This window comes from Apodemus sylvaticus, chromosome 12, assembly GCF_947179515.1.
Source record: "Apodemus sylvaticus chromosome 12, mApoSyl1.1, whole genome shotgun sequence".
Lineage (NCBI taxonomy): Eukaryota > Metazoa > Chordata > Mammalia > Rodentia > Muridae > Apodemus > Apodemus sylvaticus.
The window spans coordinates 69535963-69551937 of NC_067483.1; the positions used below are offsets into that span (position 1 = coordinate 69535963).

General features: G+C 40.5%; 1 protein-coding gene across 4 annotated transcripts in view; it reads right to left on the minus strand.

Annotated features, from left to right (window-relative positions):
* Dnm3 (dynamin 3) overlaps nucleotides 1-15975 on the minus strand; it is a 485510-nt gene that overhangs the window by 127381 nt on the left and 342154 nt on the right. For all 4 annotated transcript variants that reach the window (XM_052200636.1, XM_052200637.1, XM_052200635.1 and 1 more), the window contains one exon: nucleotides 3729-3838. In XM_052200636.1, coding sequence (XP_052056596.1) covers nucleotides 3729-3838 — 110 coding nt within the window. The remainder of the gene's footprint in view (nucleotides 1-3728; nucleotides 3839-15975) is intronic.

Sequence of the window (15975 nt, forward strand, 5' to 3'; positions counted from 1 at the left end):
TATACTTAAAGAAATCGGGATACATGCTACTAAAAGGAAGTGAAAGGCACACCGAGAAAGAATTAACCAGAAGATATTCTATACTGACATCAAACAGAGCAAATCCTAAGAAAAAAAGACCATTATGAGAAATAAAGACTATAAAAAAAACCATTCCTTAAAATCACTAGGCATTCTAAGTGTGTTTGTTAAGATCTTGTTTTTATTTTAATTATGTGAATGTGCATATGCATATCTCTGGGTGTGAATTTGTACACGTGACTGCAGTGCCCATGGAGGGTAGAATAAGATGCCAGATCCCCAGAGCTGAAGGTACAGGCAGTTGTGAGCAGCCTGATGTGGGTGTTGGCTGCAAAAGCAATGTGTACTTCTACCCACCCTAAGAGCTCTATCTTTTAATGAATATAAGCATGGGTTATCCTCAAAACACATAAAATGACAATTGAAAGACTTGCTAAACTATTCAAATCACAACAAAGAGGGCAAAGTGTAGCTGTTTGTAACTTTTAAGTTTCCCTGGTCAAATCTCTCTCTGGAATGACTCTGCCTTCAGAGCTTTTCTGTCTGTTTCATTCACGATTGTATTTTAAAGCTTAGAGGAACAGGATACACAGTGGCTGCCTAATGTACTTGTTGAGTGTTTGAATTAGTCAAGATGAAAACAAGATAGTAACAACAGGGACCAGATAATGCAACCAACAAGCGTGACCCAGAGACCTCCATAACATGTACAGACACTCGTGGGATACTTAAGAAAATTCAGAATGTGCCAGACCACATTTTTGGACCACAACACAATTAAGTTAGAAGTAAACAACAACAAAACAATAAAATTCTATAAGTTATAAAATATAAAACACATTTTGGAGTAACTCAAAGGGAAGGGAAAAACAGAGCAGGCATAGCAACAGAACCACCGAAGACTGGTTAAATTATCATAACCGATATTTGTGGTAAGCAGCTGAAGACAATAAGGGCAAAGCTGATGAACTGCCCGTACGAATGAGGGCTGACAACACAAACACCAGGAAGATACATGGCAGGAAATAAAAAGGAGACCATCGAAGTAGAAAAATATACACAATAAAGAATAAGAAAGTCAAGAGCTGTTTCTTTGAAAATAACTCAAAACTCTGACAAGTGTGATCAGGGAGCGAAAAGAGGTGAGGTTTAATATTAGAGAGAAAAGATGCCAAATCTCAGATACACCAGAGATGTTAAAAATAAGAGAACAATAAGATACTTGGGGCTAATTTATTTTAAAATAAATGGATTTGAGAATTTGCTGGAAAAGGTATAATTTACCTAAACTGATCCAAATAAAATACAAAATATAGACTATCTCTACAATGTACAATGAGTAAATAGACGAAGTCAGAGGTACCCATCCACTTGCCAAAAATACCTTATGGTGGTGGTGGTTCCTTAGCTCCCATCCCAACAGAGGAGCTATTGATAGTTGGCTTCTGGGAGAAGGGGGGAAGAACAGCCAGGTGTTTTTGTAAGTGTGACCTCTAGTAAGTTGACTATGCTCCAACAGATAGCCCCATACCCATTTGAATAGGAGCAGCCCAAATTAAACTTGGCGGGTTATTTTAAAAAATGTATATAATGTTGGTAGGACGTGGGGAGGTAGGGGATAGATCAGGAGAGGCTGGGGGAGGGAATGAGGGGGAATATGATCAAAATACACAGAACACTTAAATATAAAATTCTCTAAGACTTAATAAAAATATTTTTTAAAAAAACACCTTCCAGAATAAAATCCTGATGATATAAAATCCAGAAGATTTTAGCAGTGACTTCCATCAAACATCCACCTTCAGGTTAATTCCAGATTTTAATGGCATATGATTGTATGAGGGTGAGAACCTTGATTCCCGAAGCTTCCAGTGGTGGAACACAAACAGTATTTCTTGCTCAGTCTTCCTTATGAAATTGCAAAACTTCAATAAAACACTGGCAATTTTAAGCCAAGAATGCATGGTACACCTTGACAGTAGGAGATCAAGGATGGCTCATCATTAGAAAACTTAACTGTGTTTCTCCACACAAGCAGATTATAGGGGGAATAATCAAATATTCTTCTAGATGGAGATATTGATAAAATTGATCCATTTGCCTTGTTTTGAAAGTGTACACCGAATCCCCTGTACCGAGAAACACAAAGAATGATCTGTTCCTTAAAGGATAGCAAGTGTTTTTCAAAGACTTTTTAAGTAGTTCTCTTCGAAATCAGAAACAGAATTAGGATGCCTGCTTATGATTGACACTGTCCTGGCAGACACAGAGCACAAAAACTATCCAAAGAGCTCAGGATTCCAAAGCAAAAGACGATGGCAAATACAGTGCTTGGGGTGTTGGACTTCCAGTATGATGGAATTCCCTCAGAGCACACCCTTGGGTTCTTCAGATTCTTCAGGACCCAAGAAGAACCCAGAACAGCACTAAGCTCGGACCGAGACTGCTCTGACAAGTCTTTTTATTCGTTATCATTTTCAGTGGTGTTTGTTGATTCGGATTTTGTTGTTGTTTTGCTTTGTTTTGTTTTGTTCTGCACAAGGGACTTTCAAATAACACTAAGTTCTCCATAGCGGGGAAAATTCCATCTCAATATTTCATTGTAGAGCACTATTTAATTTTCTTTCCCCTTGATTCTTTAAATGGTTTGTTCTTGTGGTTTTTCCAAGTATTTTTGTATTCTGAGTCACTCTGAGCAACTGACTGGGAATGTAGGAAGAAGTCTTTTGCTGTTTTGATTAACTGTCTGTTTGACCCTGGGCTCCTTACTGAACCTAATCAAGTAACTTCATTCATTGCTAAATCAAGATACAATGTAGCCTGGAAACACTGGTTAAAATTAGACCCTGCCACCTGATGACTCACTTCTCGTTAATTTACACAAATTAGAGTTTTTTTCCTGTAATGTTTCCAATTGAAGAAAAATAAAGATACCCTCCCTTCATTAATTTTGTCGACTATAGTGCAATTCCATGTGTCATTTGTTCAATTCCACTGATTAGTTTTAGGAAACAACCACAGCTCCTGGTGATGGTCAGTGGTAGGCACTTAAGTCAAGCCCTGATGCTCCCAGCAGCAATGAAGGGAGAGATTAGAAAAGTATCATAAGGAATATGCAAGGAAGGGGGAGAAAGTCAATGTCCCTGTGCAGCCTCCACCTCTGGTCCAGGTCTGCACTGTGTGATCTTAAGAAAGTCAGAAGAACTTGGAGACAGTGCTTTCTAACTTACAAAATGGTCACCCACAGCCTTCTCTCTTTTAACCTTCTGTGGGATTGGTTCAAATCTCCCCAGTCCCACCCCAAAAGTGAGGACTGGCAAATTTGTAAACAGTAAACCCTGGTATGGAGGGCCATAGGTAATAAAATGTAGTTTTAAGAAAAGATTTGGTAAGATTTTAGTGCCTGCTGTGAAATCAGGGAATAAACCAGGAATTGAAGATCTTTCTGACTCTTGTGTTTTGGTTAGGGTTAGGTTGTTTGAAGCCATAACACATGGTGGATGTTAAAAATATAAAATGAAGTCTAAGGAAAGCCAGTGTAGTGGCCTTGCCTGTAATCCCAACACTAGGGATTAAGAGTTCAAGGCCAGCCTTGGCTACAAAATGAATTCCAGTCTAGCCTGAGGTACCTGATATCCAGACTGGAAAAAAAAAATTAAAAATGTGAGAGAAAAACTCTTAGCACAAAAGCTGCTGCACTGTCTTACCTTTGTTCTGTGTTGAAGAGTGCAAAGACGTGCTTGCTGGACATGAAGCCCTTCTCCACATCCCGGACCTTCAGGTTGTCCAGGGGAAGCATGTATTTCTTTTCTTTCTCCTGTTATACAGAGGTGAGAGAGGAGATGTTAATAGAACATCACACCAATGGCAACACACCATCCGAGCCAGCTATCACTTAATAACACTTGATTACATTACCTTGATACTGTCAAACACTACTTTTACCCCAGCTCCCGAGGAATACAAAGGTATCTGAGACAGGGGAGTCCAGGGACTCTCAACACGTGGGGTGGGGGAGGGGAGTGTACAGGGAAAATCTCAGATGGAGAAAACATATGCTCCTCTCTCCTTGCCCCTCATGTGGGTCCCCTTAGATGTTTTGAAATGTTAGTTTGATATTAAGAATTTAGCCATCTGTTAATATTTAACAAAAATGTTCTGGTCCTAATTCAATGAGAAATGCCAGATGGATTTCATTTCACGTTTTATTTGCAGCCTAAGCAGTTTTGATAGCCAGCATTGGCAGGGGAGTGTGTGGAAGCACAAGGACCCTGGTATGAAATGCCCCATAAACTGAGATAAAGCACAGAAAACCTTTCCTTCATTTGGGTCTAAGATAAAGGTATAGGTCCACAAAAGGATCCTTCTACACAGTTCTTAAAAGCTCCAGTGAGCTCTTTAGCTCACTGGAGAAGAAAAACCTGTTAGGATTTGATTGATATTAATTATCATAACTTCTCTTTTAAAACAGACAATTCTTTATAAGGAATATGGGTATTGGAAAGGTAAGGTTTATGAGTATAACCAAACCACATTGGTAAAACATACCAAATGCCAACAAGTTACCAGAAACACTTTTAAAGACTGGCCCAGGGACAAGGTATAAATGCCTATCAACCTATATAACAGGCAAGAGGCAAATCCTCAGTTCAGGAAGCCCAGTAAAAACCTATTAGCAGGTTACCTTAGCCTGGCACTTGTTAAACAGTAGTTCTCTGTATGAGGAAGGACTAGACCTCAGCGCAGTGAAGCACACGCTCTAATTCTAGCTCCTAGCTCTAATTCTAACACGCATCTATCTGTCGTTGCCTACGGGAGCTGTGCCCCACACACCCATGTTTGCCAAAGACTTGGCGGCTCCTATAGCATATGGGATGCTTGGGAGCTCATGGCTGAGGAGCACACAGCATGTGCAGTGTTGGATTGCAGGGGATATCACTGGTCTTGCCATTTTCTGTGACTGAAAAAAAAATGAGCAGAGTACATTGGGGTTGCCTGCCCCTCCCCCCCCAGAAAAGAAAAAAGACTGTACTTAACTACAAAATAAGACCTTGAAAAAAGAAGAGCTGCAAAAGTTGGATGAGGTTGGCTGGAAAACAAAATGGCTGACCTGGCAAACAAAGCCTTCAAAGCATTGAAAAAAAAAAATAAAATAAAAGGGACTCAGTGGGGGAGGAGGAAAAAAAATCACATGGGAAGAGCACTGTGAACCCGGTCCACTATTTCCTGAGTAAAATTAATAATTTATTCATAAATGCATGGGTATGCTAAATAGCAAAATATATAACTCAAGTAAATGAGGTATCAGGGCAGAGTCCAACTTCCTTAAAACATTTGTCAAACTATTTTTGGGCAGAATTCTAAGAGGCCAGACTAGATTGAATAAACCCTCTCCAATACATAATCAAATGAAAATGCTTGAGACCCAGAGAACATTTTTTTTTAAATTGGATGATTTTCAATGCCCTAAATTTAAGCAGCTGGGTTTTTATTTTTTATTTTTTTATGCACCATCCTATTCAACCTTTTGAAATGATGGATTGGCCTTTTTAATAGGAAATCTGCATTTCATTGTAAAGATGGAACACAATGTCCTTGGCTTGTGTTCTATAGAAGCAGGCCCCGCTTTGTACTGCATTCTTCAGCATATAGGGAAGACTGACAATCCTGCAAGTTTACATCAGCTTTTAAACTCTGTGTGTGTGTGTGGGGGGGGGGAACATTCAGATGCAGACAGGGAAGTGGGGGAAGTACAGGCTTCACTCCTGAAGAAGGAGAATTAAACGGCTTATTGATCGAAGGGTTTTAAGGACATGGTATTAGATTATTTCATAATCACACAGTTTAAGACTGACAAAGAAGACAGTTTCTCCTGACTGACTTGGGTAACTGAATTGTAAGCTAAACAGAACTAAACAGAACAGCAACACCAAGTAATGAAACTTTGTCATGAGCATGTCTGAAAAACCTTGGTAGTTCAGGGAGTGTGGTTCAAAAACAACAACAGCAAAAATCTTGAATCTCAAATAGCTTAAACAAAAGGCTAGGGAAGGGAGATATATGTAGAACTATAATTTCTAAAATGTAGTGACACTTAGCAGCATCTTAATTAAGAAACTTGGTATGCCACCTGTCAGTTCTAATAACCCTAACCCCTATCCAATTTGACAGCCACCAACTACAGGTCGCCATGAAACCACTTGAAATGTAGCTACATAAATTGGAATATGTGTGAATGCAAGGCAGACACCTGATTCCAATGTTTTGGTATCAAGTAATGAGAACAATAATTACTTAGGTGCCTGATTATTTTAAATTTTTTTATGTGTATGGGTGTTGTGGCTTCATGTCTGTCTGTCTAGCACATGCATGCCACGGTGGCTAGCCAAGACCATCAGATCCCCTGGAACTGTAGTAATAAACAGTTGTAAGCCACCCTGCTGGTGCTGGGAACTAGACCTGGGTCCTCTGGAAGAGCAACCAGTACTCTTCACTAATGAACTATGTCTCCAGTCCACCTGTAATAACTCTAATAAACCATCTCATTAGTACTTTTAACAAATGAAAATTGTATAATCTCACCAATATCTTTCTATTAAGTTGAAATGATATGAATATGTCAGCGTATTATTAAACATAATTTCTCTTGCTTCTTTTCTTTTCTTTTGAAGATGGCTGTGGACAAACACAAATGACATGTGGCTCACATGAAGTTTCTTTTAACAGCACTGAGCCCCATGCGCTCAACCTGTCCTTCCTGACTCCTGTCTGCTCAAGCAGTCTCCCTTTCTGGTTGCTTGTTTCTGCCATGTGGCATGTTCTTTATGAAGCTCGGCACCTTTCTGGTGTGCTCTCTTCTACACAACTCACATCACAAACATTGTTTACTGTTTCTATTTGACCATTTCCATGCTGTCCCAGGTCTCTGGCATCTCAGAAGCACTCTGTTTTCATTAGCTTTCCTTTGTTTATAGAGGAATATCCACTAATGTGACATTGTTAAACACCTAGAATTTGGCCCCATCCTAATTTATCAAAAGATTGCTTCCCTTTCTTTAAGAAATTTCCATCCTTAGCTGTGCAATCCATAATCCCACCATTTGGGAAGCAGAGATTGGAGTGTCTGTGAGAATTTGAGATTAGCCAGCTCTACACCGTGAGTTCCATTAAAACTGGAATGACACAGCAAGATCCTGCGTTAACGACCACAAACAATAACAAATTCCATTATGACCAAATCCACCTTCATCAAGACTACACACCCTTTCAACTCCTTTCTACCATACCCATGGTTCACATCAAGTCCTACTCTGTGAACTTTCATTAACTTATAACTGTTACCTCTGCTTCTCTCCTGTTTCAGTGGCTATAAAAGGTTTTACTTATTCCATTCATTTTTAGCACATATATCATATATGAGATATTCAACTGGGCTTCCCATACAAAGAAAAATGAAGTAAAGAATACTTTTGCTGCGAATTGATCCATCCTTGTCTCCTTGTACTAAGCTCAAATCCAAATGGATCAAGGACCTCCACATAAAGCCAGACACTCTGAAGCTAATAGAAAAGAAACTGGGGAAGACCCTTGAGGACATCGGTACAGGGAGAAAGTTTCTGAACAGAACACCAATAGCGTATGCTCTAAGAGCAAGAATTGACAAATGGGACCTCATAAAATTACAAAGTTTCTGTAAGGCAAAGGACACCATCAAGAGGACAAATCGGCAACCAACAAATTGGGAAAAGATCTTCACCAATCCTACATCAGATAGAGGGCTAATATCCAATATATATAAAGAACTCAAGAAGTTAGACTCCAGAAAACCAAACAACCCCATTAAAAAATGGGGTACAGAGTTAAACAAAGAATTCTCACCTGAAGAACTTCGGATGGCGGAGAAGCATCTTAAAAAATGCTCAACTTCATTAGTCATTAGGGAAATGCAAATCAAAACAACCCTAAGATTTCATCTTACACCAGTCAGAATGGCTAAGATTAAAAATTCAGGAGACAGCAGGTGTTGGAGAGGGTGTGGAGAAAGAGGAACACTCCTCCACTGCTGGTGGGGTTGCAAATTGGTACAACCACTCTGGAAATCAGTCTGGCGGTTCCTCCGAAAACTGGGCACCTCACTTCCAGAAGATCCTGCTATACCACTCCTGGGCATATACCCAGAAGACTCTCCACCATGTAATAAGGATACATGTTCTACTATGTTCATAGCAGCCCTATTTATAATTGCCAGATGCTGGAAAGAACCCAGGTGTCCCTCAACAGAAGAGTGGATGCAAAAAATGTGGTATATCTACACAATGGAGTACTATTCAGCCATTAGAAACAATGAATTCATGAAATTCTTAGGCAAATGGATGGAGCTAGAGAATATCATACTAAGTGAGGTAACCCAGACTCAAAAGGTGAATCATGGTATGCACTCACTAATAAGTGGATATTAACCTAGAAAACTGGAATACCCAAAACATAATCCACACATCAAATGAGGTACAAGAAGAAAGGAGGAGCGGTCCCTGGTTCTGGAAAGACTCAGTGAAGCAGTATTCGGCAAAACCAGAACGGGGAAGTGGGAAGGGGTGGGTGGGAGGACAGGGGAAGAGAAGGGGGCTTACAGGACTTTCGGGGAATGGGGGGGCTAGAAAAGGGAAATCATTTGAAATGTAAATAAATTATATCGAATAAAAAAAAAGAATACTTTTGCTGTAAAAGGGACTTAAAACTTGATCATTTAAATGGTATTTTGGGCAGACATTTCAAAGTGGAAACCTATATAAAGTTTTAGAGATTTATTTTAATGCCAATTCTTAAAGGAGTTTCTTGCATGTTTTTAGAAGCTTCTGGGACTGTTGTCATGTTGGTGACACCATTCTTTTTTCATACTTAAACAGTACTTTGTTTTCTTTTCTTAACACAGGAGAGTCACTAGCATTATTCGTATGAGGTATCCAGGATAAGAGAGATGATTTGTTTAATGAGCATGGGTGCATAGGAGACCTAGTTTTCTATCCCAGTAACTGGGTAAAAGCTCTTGGAAACATAGGAGAGGCCCAAAGAAGGGTAGCTCTTATGAGAGAGAGTGGCCCAGCGTTCAAGGGAAAGATGAGTAGTACCAGAGGAATGACAGGGAAGAGAGGTGGGGATACAGGACGATCCCTATACTATGTGATCCCTCAACTTGGAATCTGTGGGCTTGTCAAGTTCTCAGTTGTGGCCCCTAGGTAGCAAAGCACCATTTAGTTGGTCGCTAGAAGGGCATAGGCATATAGTGGGTGTGAGCAGAGGACTGGATTTGTGGAAGAATAGTTCCTATCATGAAGAATATGGGGAAATGTGCATTTACTTGGCCATTTATACAAACCAAGTTTCATAACTTGGAAATTATTTGAATGGCCTTAGTTTGAATTTTTTATTTTTTTTATTTTTTTATTTTTTTTACTCATAAGACAACAAAACTCTTCCTGGAGATTGACTGAAGAGACTGATCTTTTTCTCATTCCTATCCAGTGCCTAGCAAAGCACTGAACAAAACACATTCCATTACATATATATATATATATATATATATATATATATATATATATATATAATAGCATCAAATTGATTTTTAGAAGGTTGATTAACAAAGGCAAGTGCTTAATTTTTTGACAGTTATATACATTTAAGAATTAAATAAAAATCCATTTTTAAAACTGGTATGAGGTGTGGTTTTAGCTTCTTGTTGCTTTGACAAAACACCTGACCAAAAATAATTTAAATAGAAGTCTTATGTGGGTCCATGGTTTCAGAGGTGCTGTGCCAGCACATCATGGTAGGGAGCCGTTCACATGCAACAGCTCATAGTGTGACAGCCAGAAGGCATGCTGCTCCCACAATTCCTCTTCCTTCTCCCTTCGTTTCATTTGATGTCCAGGCTGTATCCAGGGCAGGTCTCCCCACTTCCCCTTAGTAAACCCTCTCTGAAAACACCCTCACAGACACACCCAGAGGCATGCCTCCCTAATCATCCGAGTGCTTCTCAATCACACGAGGTAAGTAATCAAGACTAAGAGCAGATTCCTTGCTGGCATGGCTTCTGACCACTAAATCTATACAAAGTTTAGGTTGACAGGCTGTGTTTATTTCCTTGTTCATGTTCGCATTGCTTTGATTTGCTAGTGATGCCTCCTTTCCTGAAAGGAAATGGGTACTTGAGGCACTGAAGAGCCTGCCAAGGACCTCCCTCCATCCCACAAAGCTAATTCTGTTGACAGAACGCTGCATGCTTCTTTCTTTAGCACTCACATTTCCCACAGTTGTCATGGACTATCTTGACTATCCATATGTTGGGGGTTCATATTGAGGCCCCTCAATAAAGCTTAAGGAGAAGGACTTCTTTTGTATTTGTTCTCAGCAGCCATCACATGGCTGCCTGTTCAGATGCTGCCTAAGGAACACTTGATTCTTGGTGATACATCACAAATAACGTTTCACCATGGTTGATCTACTTATACCATTAAGTTAAAATGCATTTAGCCAGGTGTGTGATATTCACACATATTTGTGGTGCTTCAAAGATTGCTTTTTAAGTGGTTTCACAGTATTTTAGGCATATATAATTTATTACATGAAGTTTTAACAATCTAGATCAATATACCTAATTTGATTCACCCAAGTCTTATGACTTCTTCACGTGACAATCCAAATACACTTGATAAAAATGCAAAATCAAAAAGACCTGAGGGATCTGCTCTTTAAAAACACCAGTTCCCTGACAAATCCTAGGTGAGAATGCACTAGTGCCATTTTCCTAAATCAGTGTCTTTGAACAGCATTCTAAATATTTATCTTTATATTCACAGATTAAGCTTCTCATTTTGCAGCAGATGAAGGTGACTACGGAGATCCACAACTGACTAAAACAGAGAAAATCAGTGGTTGTGGGTACCCAGGTCCAGTTGGTACATTACAATAGCATCCCTATATCCCAGGCTCAGAGACCAAGAAGAGGGGCCCAAAAGACGTGGGAACAAAAGGACCAGAGAGTCTTCTAGACAAGGGGGATGCTGAGCCCATGAAATCACAACAATATGGTAGCCTGAACAAGACTTAAGGAGAGTATCTCAAGCTGTTGAGAATAGCAGTACTCCAGTAATACAAAAGTTTCTAGTACACGTATCCCTTTCTTAGATCCCCATAGCAACTGTCCCTGTGTACTTGTTACCATCCCTACCTTTGCCACACCATATACAACCAGTTTACTAAATGTCTTCTCCTCTTGGGAAACTGATATGTATCTGTTCTAAGTTTTGTACCTTTCATTTATGATGAATGGGACATTCCCATGACAGGGCCCTGCCAAACACCAGCAGAGAGTGCAGACTGAAGAGGTATTAGTACTGTGCCAGTCAAAAACAAAGTGGTTGTCCCACCAAGCACTTGGTCCAAAAACAGGCCAGTAGCTCTCAGACTTACACAAGTTGAGAGATTCTTTATCCCAAAACTAACTAACTGAATAATTTTCCAGAATTCTAGAAGCTCATGAGATACCAAGGCACATCAAATTACTTGCTGCTCCGGGGATAATAATGTTGATCAATATTTTTTTCTAATAAAGTTTTAGTTTTCCTTTGTTGCACTGTAGCTAGATGTAAGTGACATTATCCTGGGTATCAGGGTCATGGGTGTTAGGACAAGCCTTCTGGTTTAATCTTACACAGAGTCATGCATAAGTGCACATATTCATCACACCTTTCTCCTATCATCCATCACATCTTGAAAAGGACATTGTATGCTTGTCACAATGAATTGAAGCTCTTCACCTTGTCTGCTGCACCACCTCCAAGACTGGTCTTTACAGGGTAGTCAATAATGTCTTCAAAGGAAATGTTTTCATTTTCTGTGCATAATATATCCAATTATATCTTCTTGAGTCTTTGCAAATAAGGGCGCTCAATCTGTAGCTATGGACTGGATATATCCCAGGATAGCCAGGAATGTAGTCCAACACCCTTGTAAATGACAACATCCTCTTGCTTTGTCAAAAGGTTGAACCCCTGACACAATTTTTTTTCCAGTAGGATTTTATTTCCCTAATTGTCACTCTCAGCTTCCATTTGACTCCAAAGTCTGACAAAACATTATCCTATTGAGTTCAGACTTGATTTACAGTTTTTCTAACAATATTATAGGTGTCCTTTCCTCATTTCACGGGTGGAGTCCAAGCAAGAAAAAGGTTTCATCATCGATGTCCATCATATTAATTGGTTTAAAAGTGAAGTAGCCCTGACTTTGGCAGAACTGGTGTCATGAAGAGAGTCATCCTTTATATTCATCTGGCTACTCTGATGTTGGCTTTTAGATGGTCTCATGGATGTGTCTAGAATATGACATCACCTAGATTTCTGTACACTTCCTGCCAGTCTTCCTTCTCCAGGTGGTAGGAGCAGAGTTCCTCCCCTGTCCTTTAGATTCTAGGAACTTGCTTGACTCTTGCCTTCAGATCTTCCACACTTCAGATCTTCCAGCTCTACGGAGCTGGCCCTAACCTCTGACTATCTAAATCCATCACCACCTATCCCGGCCAGAACTCCAGAGACAATTCACTGGGCCCTCAAATTCAAGCTACCCATGTTACACCCTGTGGATCTGATTGGTCACTTTGGTGTACTTGCTAAGACCTCATAAAGGCAAGAAGTGCTGTTGAGGAAGGAGAAAGCAGGCTGCTGCCAGGCCTTCCTTCCTCAGCTGCTTCCAGGACTCCTTGTGTCTAAGTCTGACCTCTTAGCAGCACTAGCATTCTTGGTCTCTACTATATTATTCTGTATCTCTGTCTTATTCTCTAAGTATCCAAGTGCTCCTTCTAAGTGTGTGAACATTCTTCCGTTAAGTATGACATAAACTCATGTGGGGAGGAGCAAAGCCTACTATCACTGCTGTCATTGCCACCTGTCCTCCTCCATTTCTCTAGCGTTGCTGCTGTGCCATTTGTGAGCTGGGGGAGAGAGTTCTTTATTTGTTGGTGTTTGTTGTTGTTGGTGAAGTAGCGGATATTCACCAAACACTTGCTGGTTGAACAACAAGTAGTCCCCTCAGGGCTAACTCAGTGCTTAGTCCAGAATAAAGACTCAGAAGTAATGACCGACTTATAAAACACTTGAAGTACCAAAGGAAGAAAAGGAGGCTATAAAAATATTGAGAATACCAAAATGCTGGTTTCACATGCTGTTGAAAACCAGAATCTGGTGTTTATTGCTATTGAAGACTTTGCAATTATAGAGATGTACAAGTATGAAGTGCACACTATAAACTTCTTGTCTTTTTATATGGATTTTAATTACTTGTTTTAATCAGAACTACACTTTGAATGGCAAGGAACATCTGTCAACCAGTGGGCTGCGGAATATACTTCTTTAGATTTATTCTCTGATGCTAAAGAAAGTAGCTATGAAAAATGAATGGGTCTCCTAGGAAATGCCAGTGTCTGGTCTATCAGCTTTGGGACCATTGGGGCCATGACTGTACTTACCTGGACTCTAGGATGGAACTGACCATGGCATATCTCCATTGGGAAGGCAAAGAAAACCAGTGGTTCTTGTCACCTCCCACCCTAGCTGGAGTGCTTTGCTCCTGGTTCAGAATCTGCCTCACTATTTACTCCCTCCAAGAAGTCCATCAGGCCATTCTGACACATTACCTTGAAGCTGGTGGAGCCTCACTTCCAGACTTCACTGCAGGGACCCTTTCCTGGAAATTCAAACTAGCCTCTATAATTTTTCCTCTTTATAGTTGTCTACAGAGCAATTTATTCACTTAATAATTTGTTTCTATTTGAAGTAACTGGAGAAGGTTCTAGTTAGCAAGAAAGCATTCTGAAGATACACTAGCAATATCTAGTCAATTTCTATATTTGTGCTTTAGCAGAACAGTCACGTTCATCAGGAACTCTCCACAAGTAACAACAACTTACATGGCTCCCGTGCTAACATGTATGTGTACCATATGCTCACACAGTCTTTAATTTCTGAAACTTTGCACTGAGAGTCGTTGCATGCTTATTGGATTTGAGATCTGAAATCCAAGGTATGAGCGAGAGGGATAGCACTTGCCCAGCTATGCAAGAAAACGAAAGGCAACGCTTACGAATAAGGAAGGGAGAGACGCCCAGCTGCTGGCACATCTGTAAGCGCCAGGCTATCCACAGCAGCAGTGAACCTTGTAAGTTAACTTTCTAAAGCCAAGCTTAAGGACCAAGCTTAGTGCTTTGTCTTTGTTTTCAGTTACTGGGAAGGAAAGTAGTTTTTAGACATCATGACTCCATATGCTGCAAGCCTTTTAAATGAGCATGTTTCAGATGCTTGCTGGTTACATTTTTTTCATTTCTTTCTGTGTTCTAAGGCAAGGCAATTTACTATTTTTTTTTTAAACAGAAACTTTTAAGTTTGGAATAGTGATGGACTTACTAGGAAAAGTACATGACTTGATTCACATTCCTGACATTAAAACTCAAAGACAAATACTCTTCAATGTTGACTATTGTGGCTGTATGTTAAATCACATGTGAGTATAAAAGCGGCCACAAGAGCTGGAATTATGCTTACCCTGTAGCAGCTCAGAGTGCATATTAGCCACACCACATTCTTCATGCACAGCCCTTTGGGTACTTGTATTAAATAAAAGTGTTATTTTGGCTGAGTGTACCATACATTTGTAAAAGTGCAGCTTAATAAAAGTGCTCTGTTTACAAATCCAGCACATTTTTTTTTCTTTTACTTCTCTGAGAAAATGTGGGTCAGGAAGGCATAGTACAAATAAAAATCTTCTGACGATTCCCAGAGCTCAGCAGATGAATGGTTTGAAATTTTCCTCCATCATTTGTCAGCAAGTTACAAACAAACATCAAAGCTTCCCGTTTCCCTTTCTCCTCTATCATTTCAGCATAAAAACACTAAAAAGGGGGAGGGGGCAACACTAAGAAGAAAAGGGAGGGTGGGGGGATAGTCAACCAAATTAGCCAAGGCTTTTTAAGTGTTTTGTGGCTGCAGCCCAACTGTTTAGTTCTTTGTCTGCTTCCTGGTCTGCTGATAGTAACATAATTTGAAGAGATGTCTTCTCAGAGGAAAAGGCAGACTTGAGTCAGCCCTGCGTCCTTTGTCTCTGGAAAGGTAGTTAAGAGCCCTTCTCCCAGGGAGTCAGACTCATGAACAGGGTAAGAGGAACCCCTGCAAGTGCCTTCTGAGACATAGCCTTGTACATTAGAGGACATTTGACCAGATTGTTCTAAGACAGATGGTCCACTGTGCATTGTTACTGGGTCAAGCATGTTTCCACAAAGAACAGGCTTTGAAGCATTGGGGGTGGGGGTGGAGGTGGGGGTGGGGGTAAGAACCAGGATGCTTCTCCTTTGTTAACCCTAATAGTGACTGTTAGCCTACCTACTGCTTTGGGGGGTGAGGGGAATGAAACACACACACACAGTGTGTGTGTGTGTGTGCGCGCGCGCGCGCGCGCGCACTTACACTCCAAATTGAAACTCAGGAAAGGACAGAAGAAAGGCAGGGGTATAAGCAGAAGAGCAAAACTACCTTCCTGGGGAGGAGCTACTTCTCTCTGCCTCCCATCCATGCTCAGGTGGGCCAATCAATCCTCCACCTCTGAGGCCCAAGTACACGGGAAGCGGGTCCTCGTGAGGGATAGGGTCCTTGTGAGGGATAGGGTCCTCGTGAGGGATAGGGTCCTCGTGAGGGATAGGACAAAGAAGGAATGACCCATGGCTTCTAGTGACCCCAGCTGTGTGAATCCCCAAGTCACTTAGCTCAGCAAGTCCTCTTCTGTGTGTGAACTCATGTCTCAGGAAGGAGATGAGGTCAGTAAGTCCTTGGGGTAAGCGGCACACTTAGGGACTCTCTTTTAATTTCCCTTTGCTTGGAGAAAAATAAAAACTCTTTAAAAAAATCGACT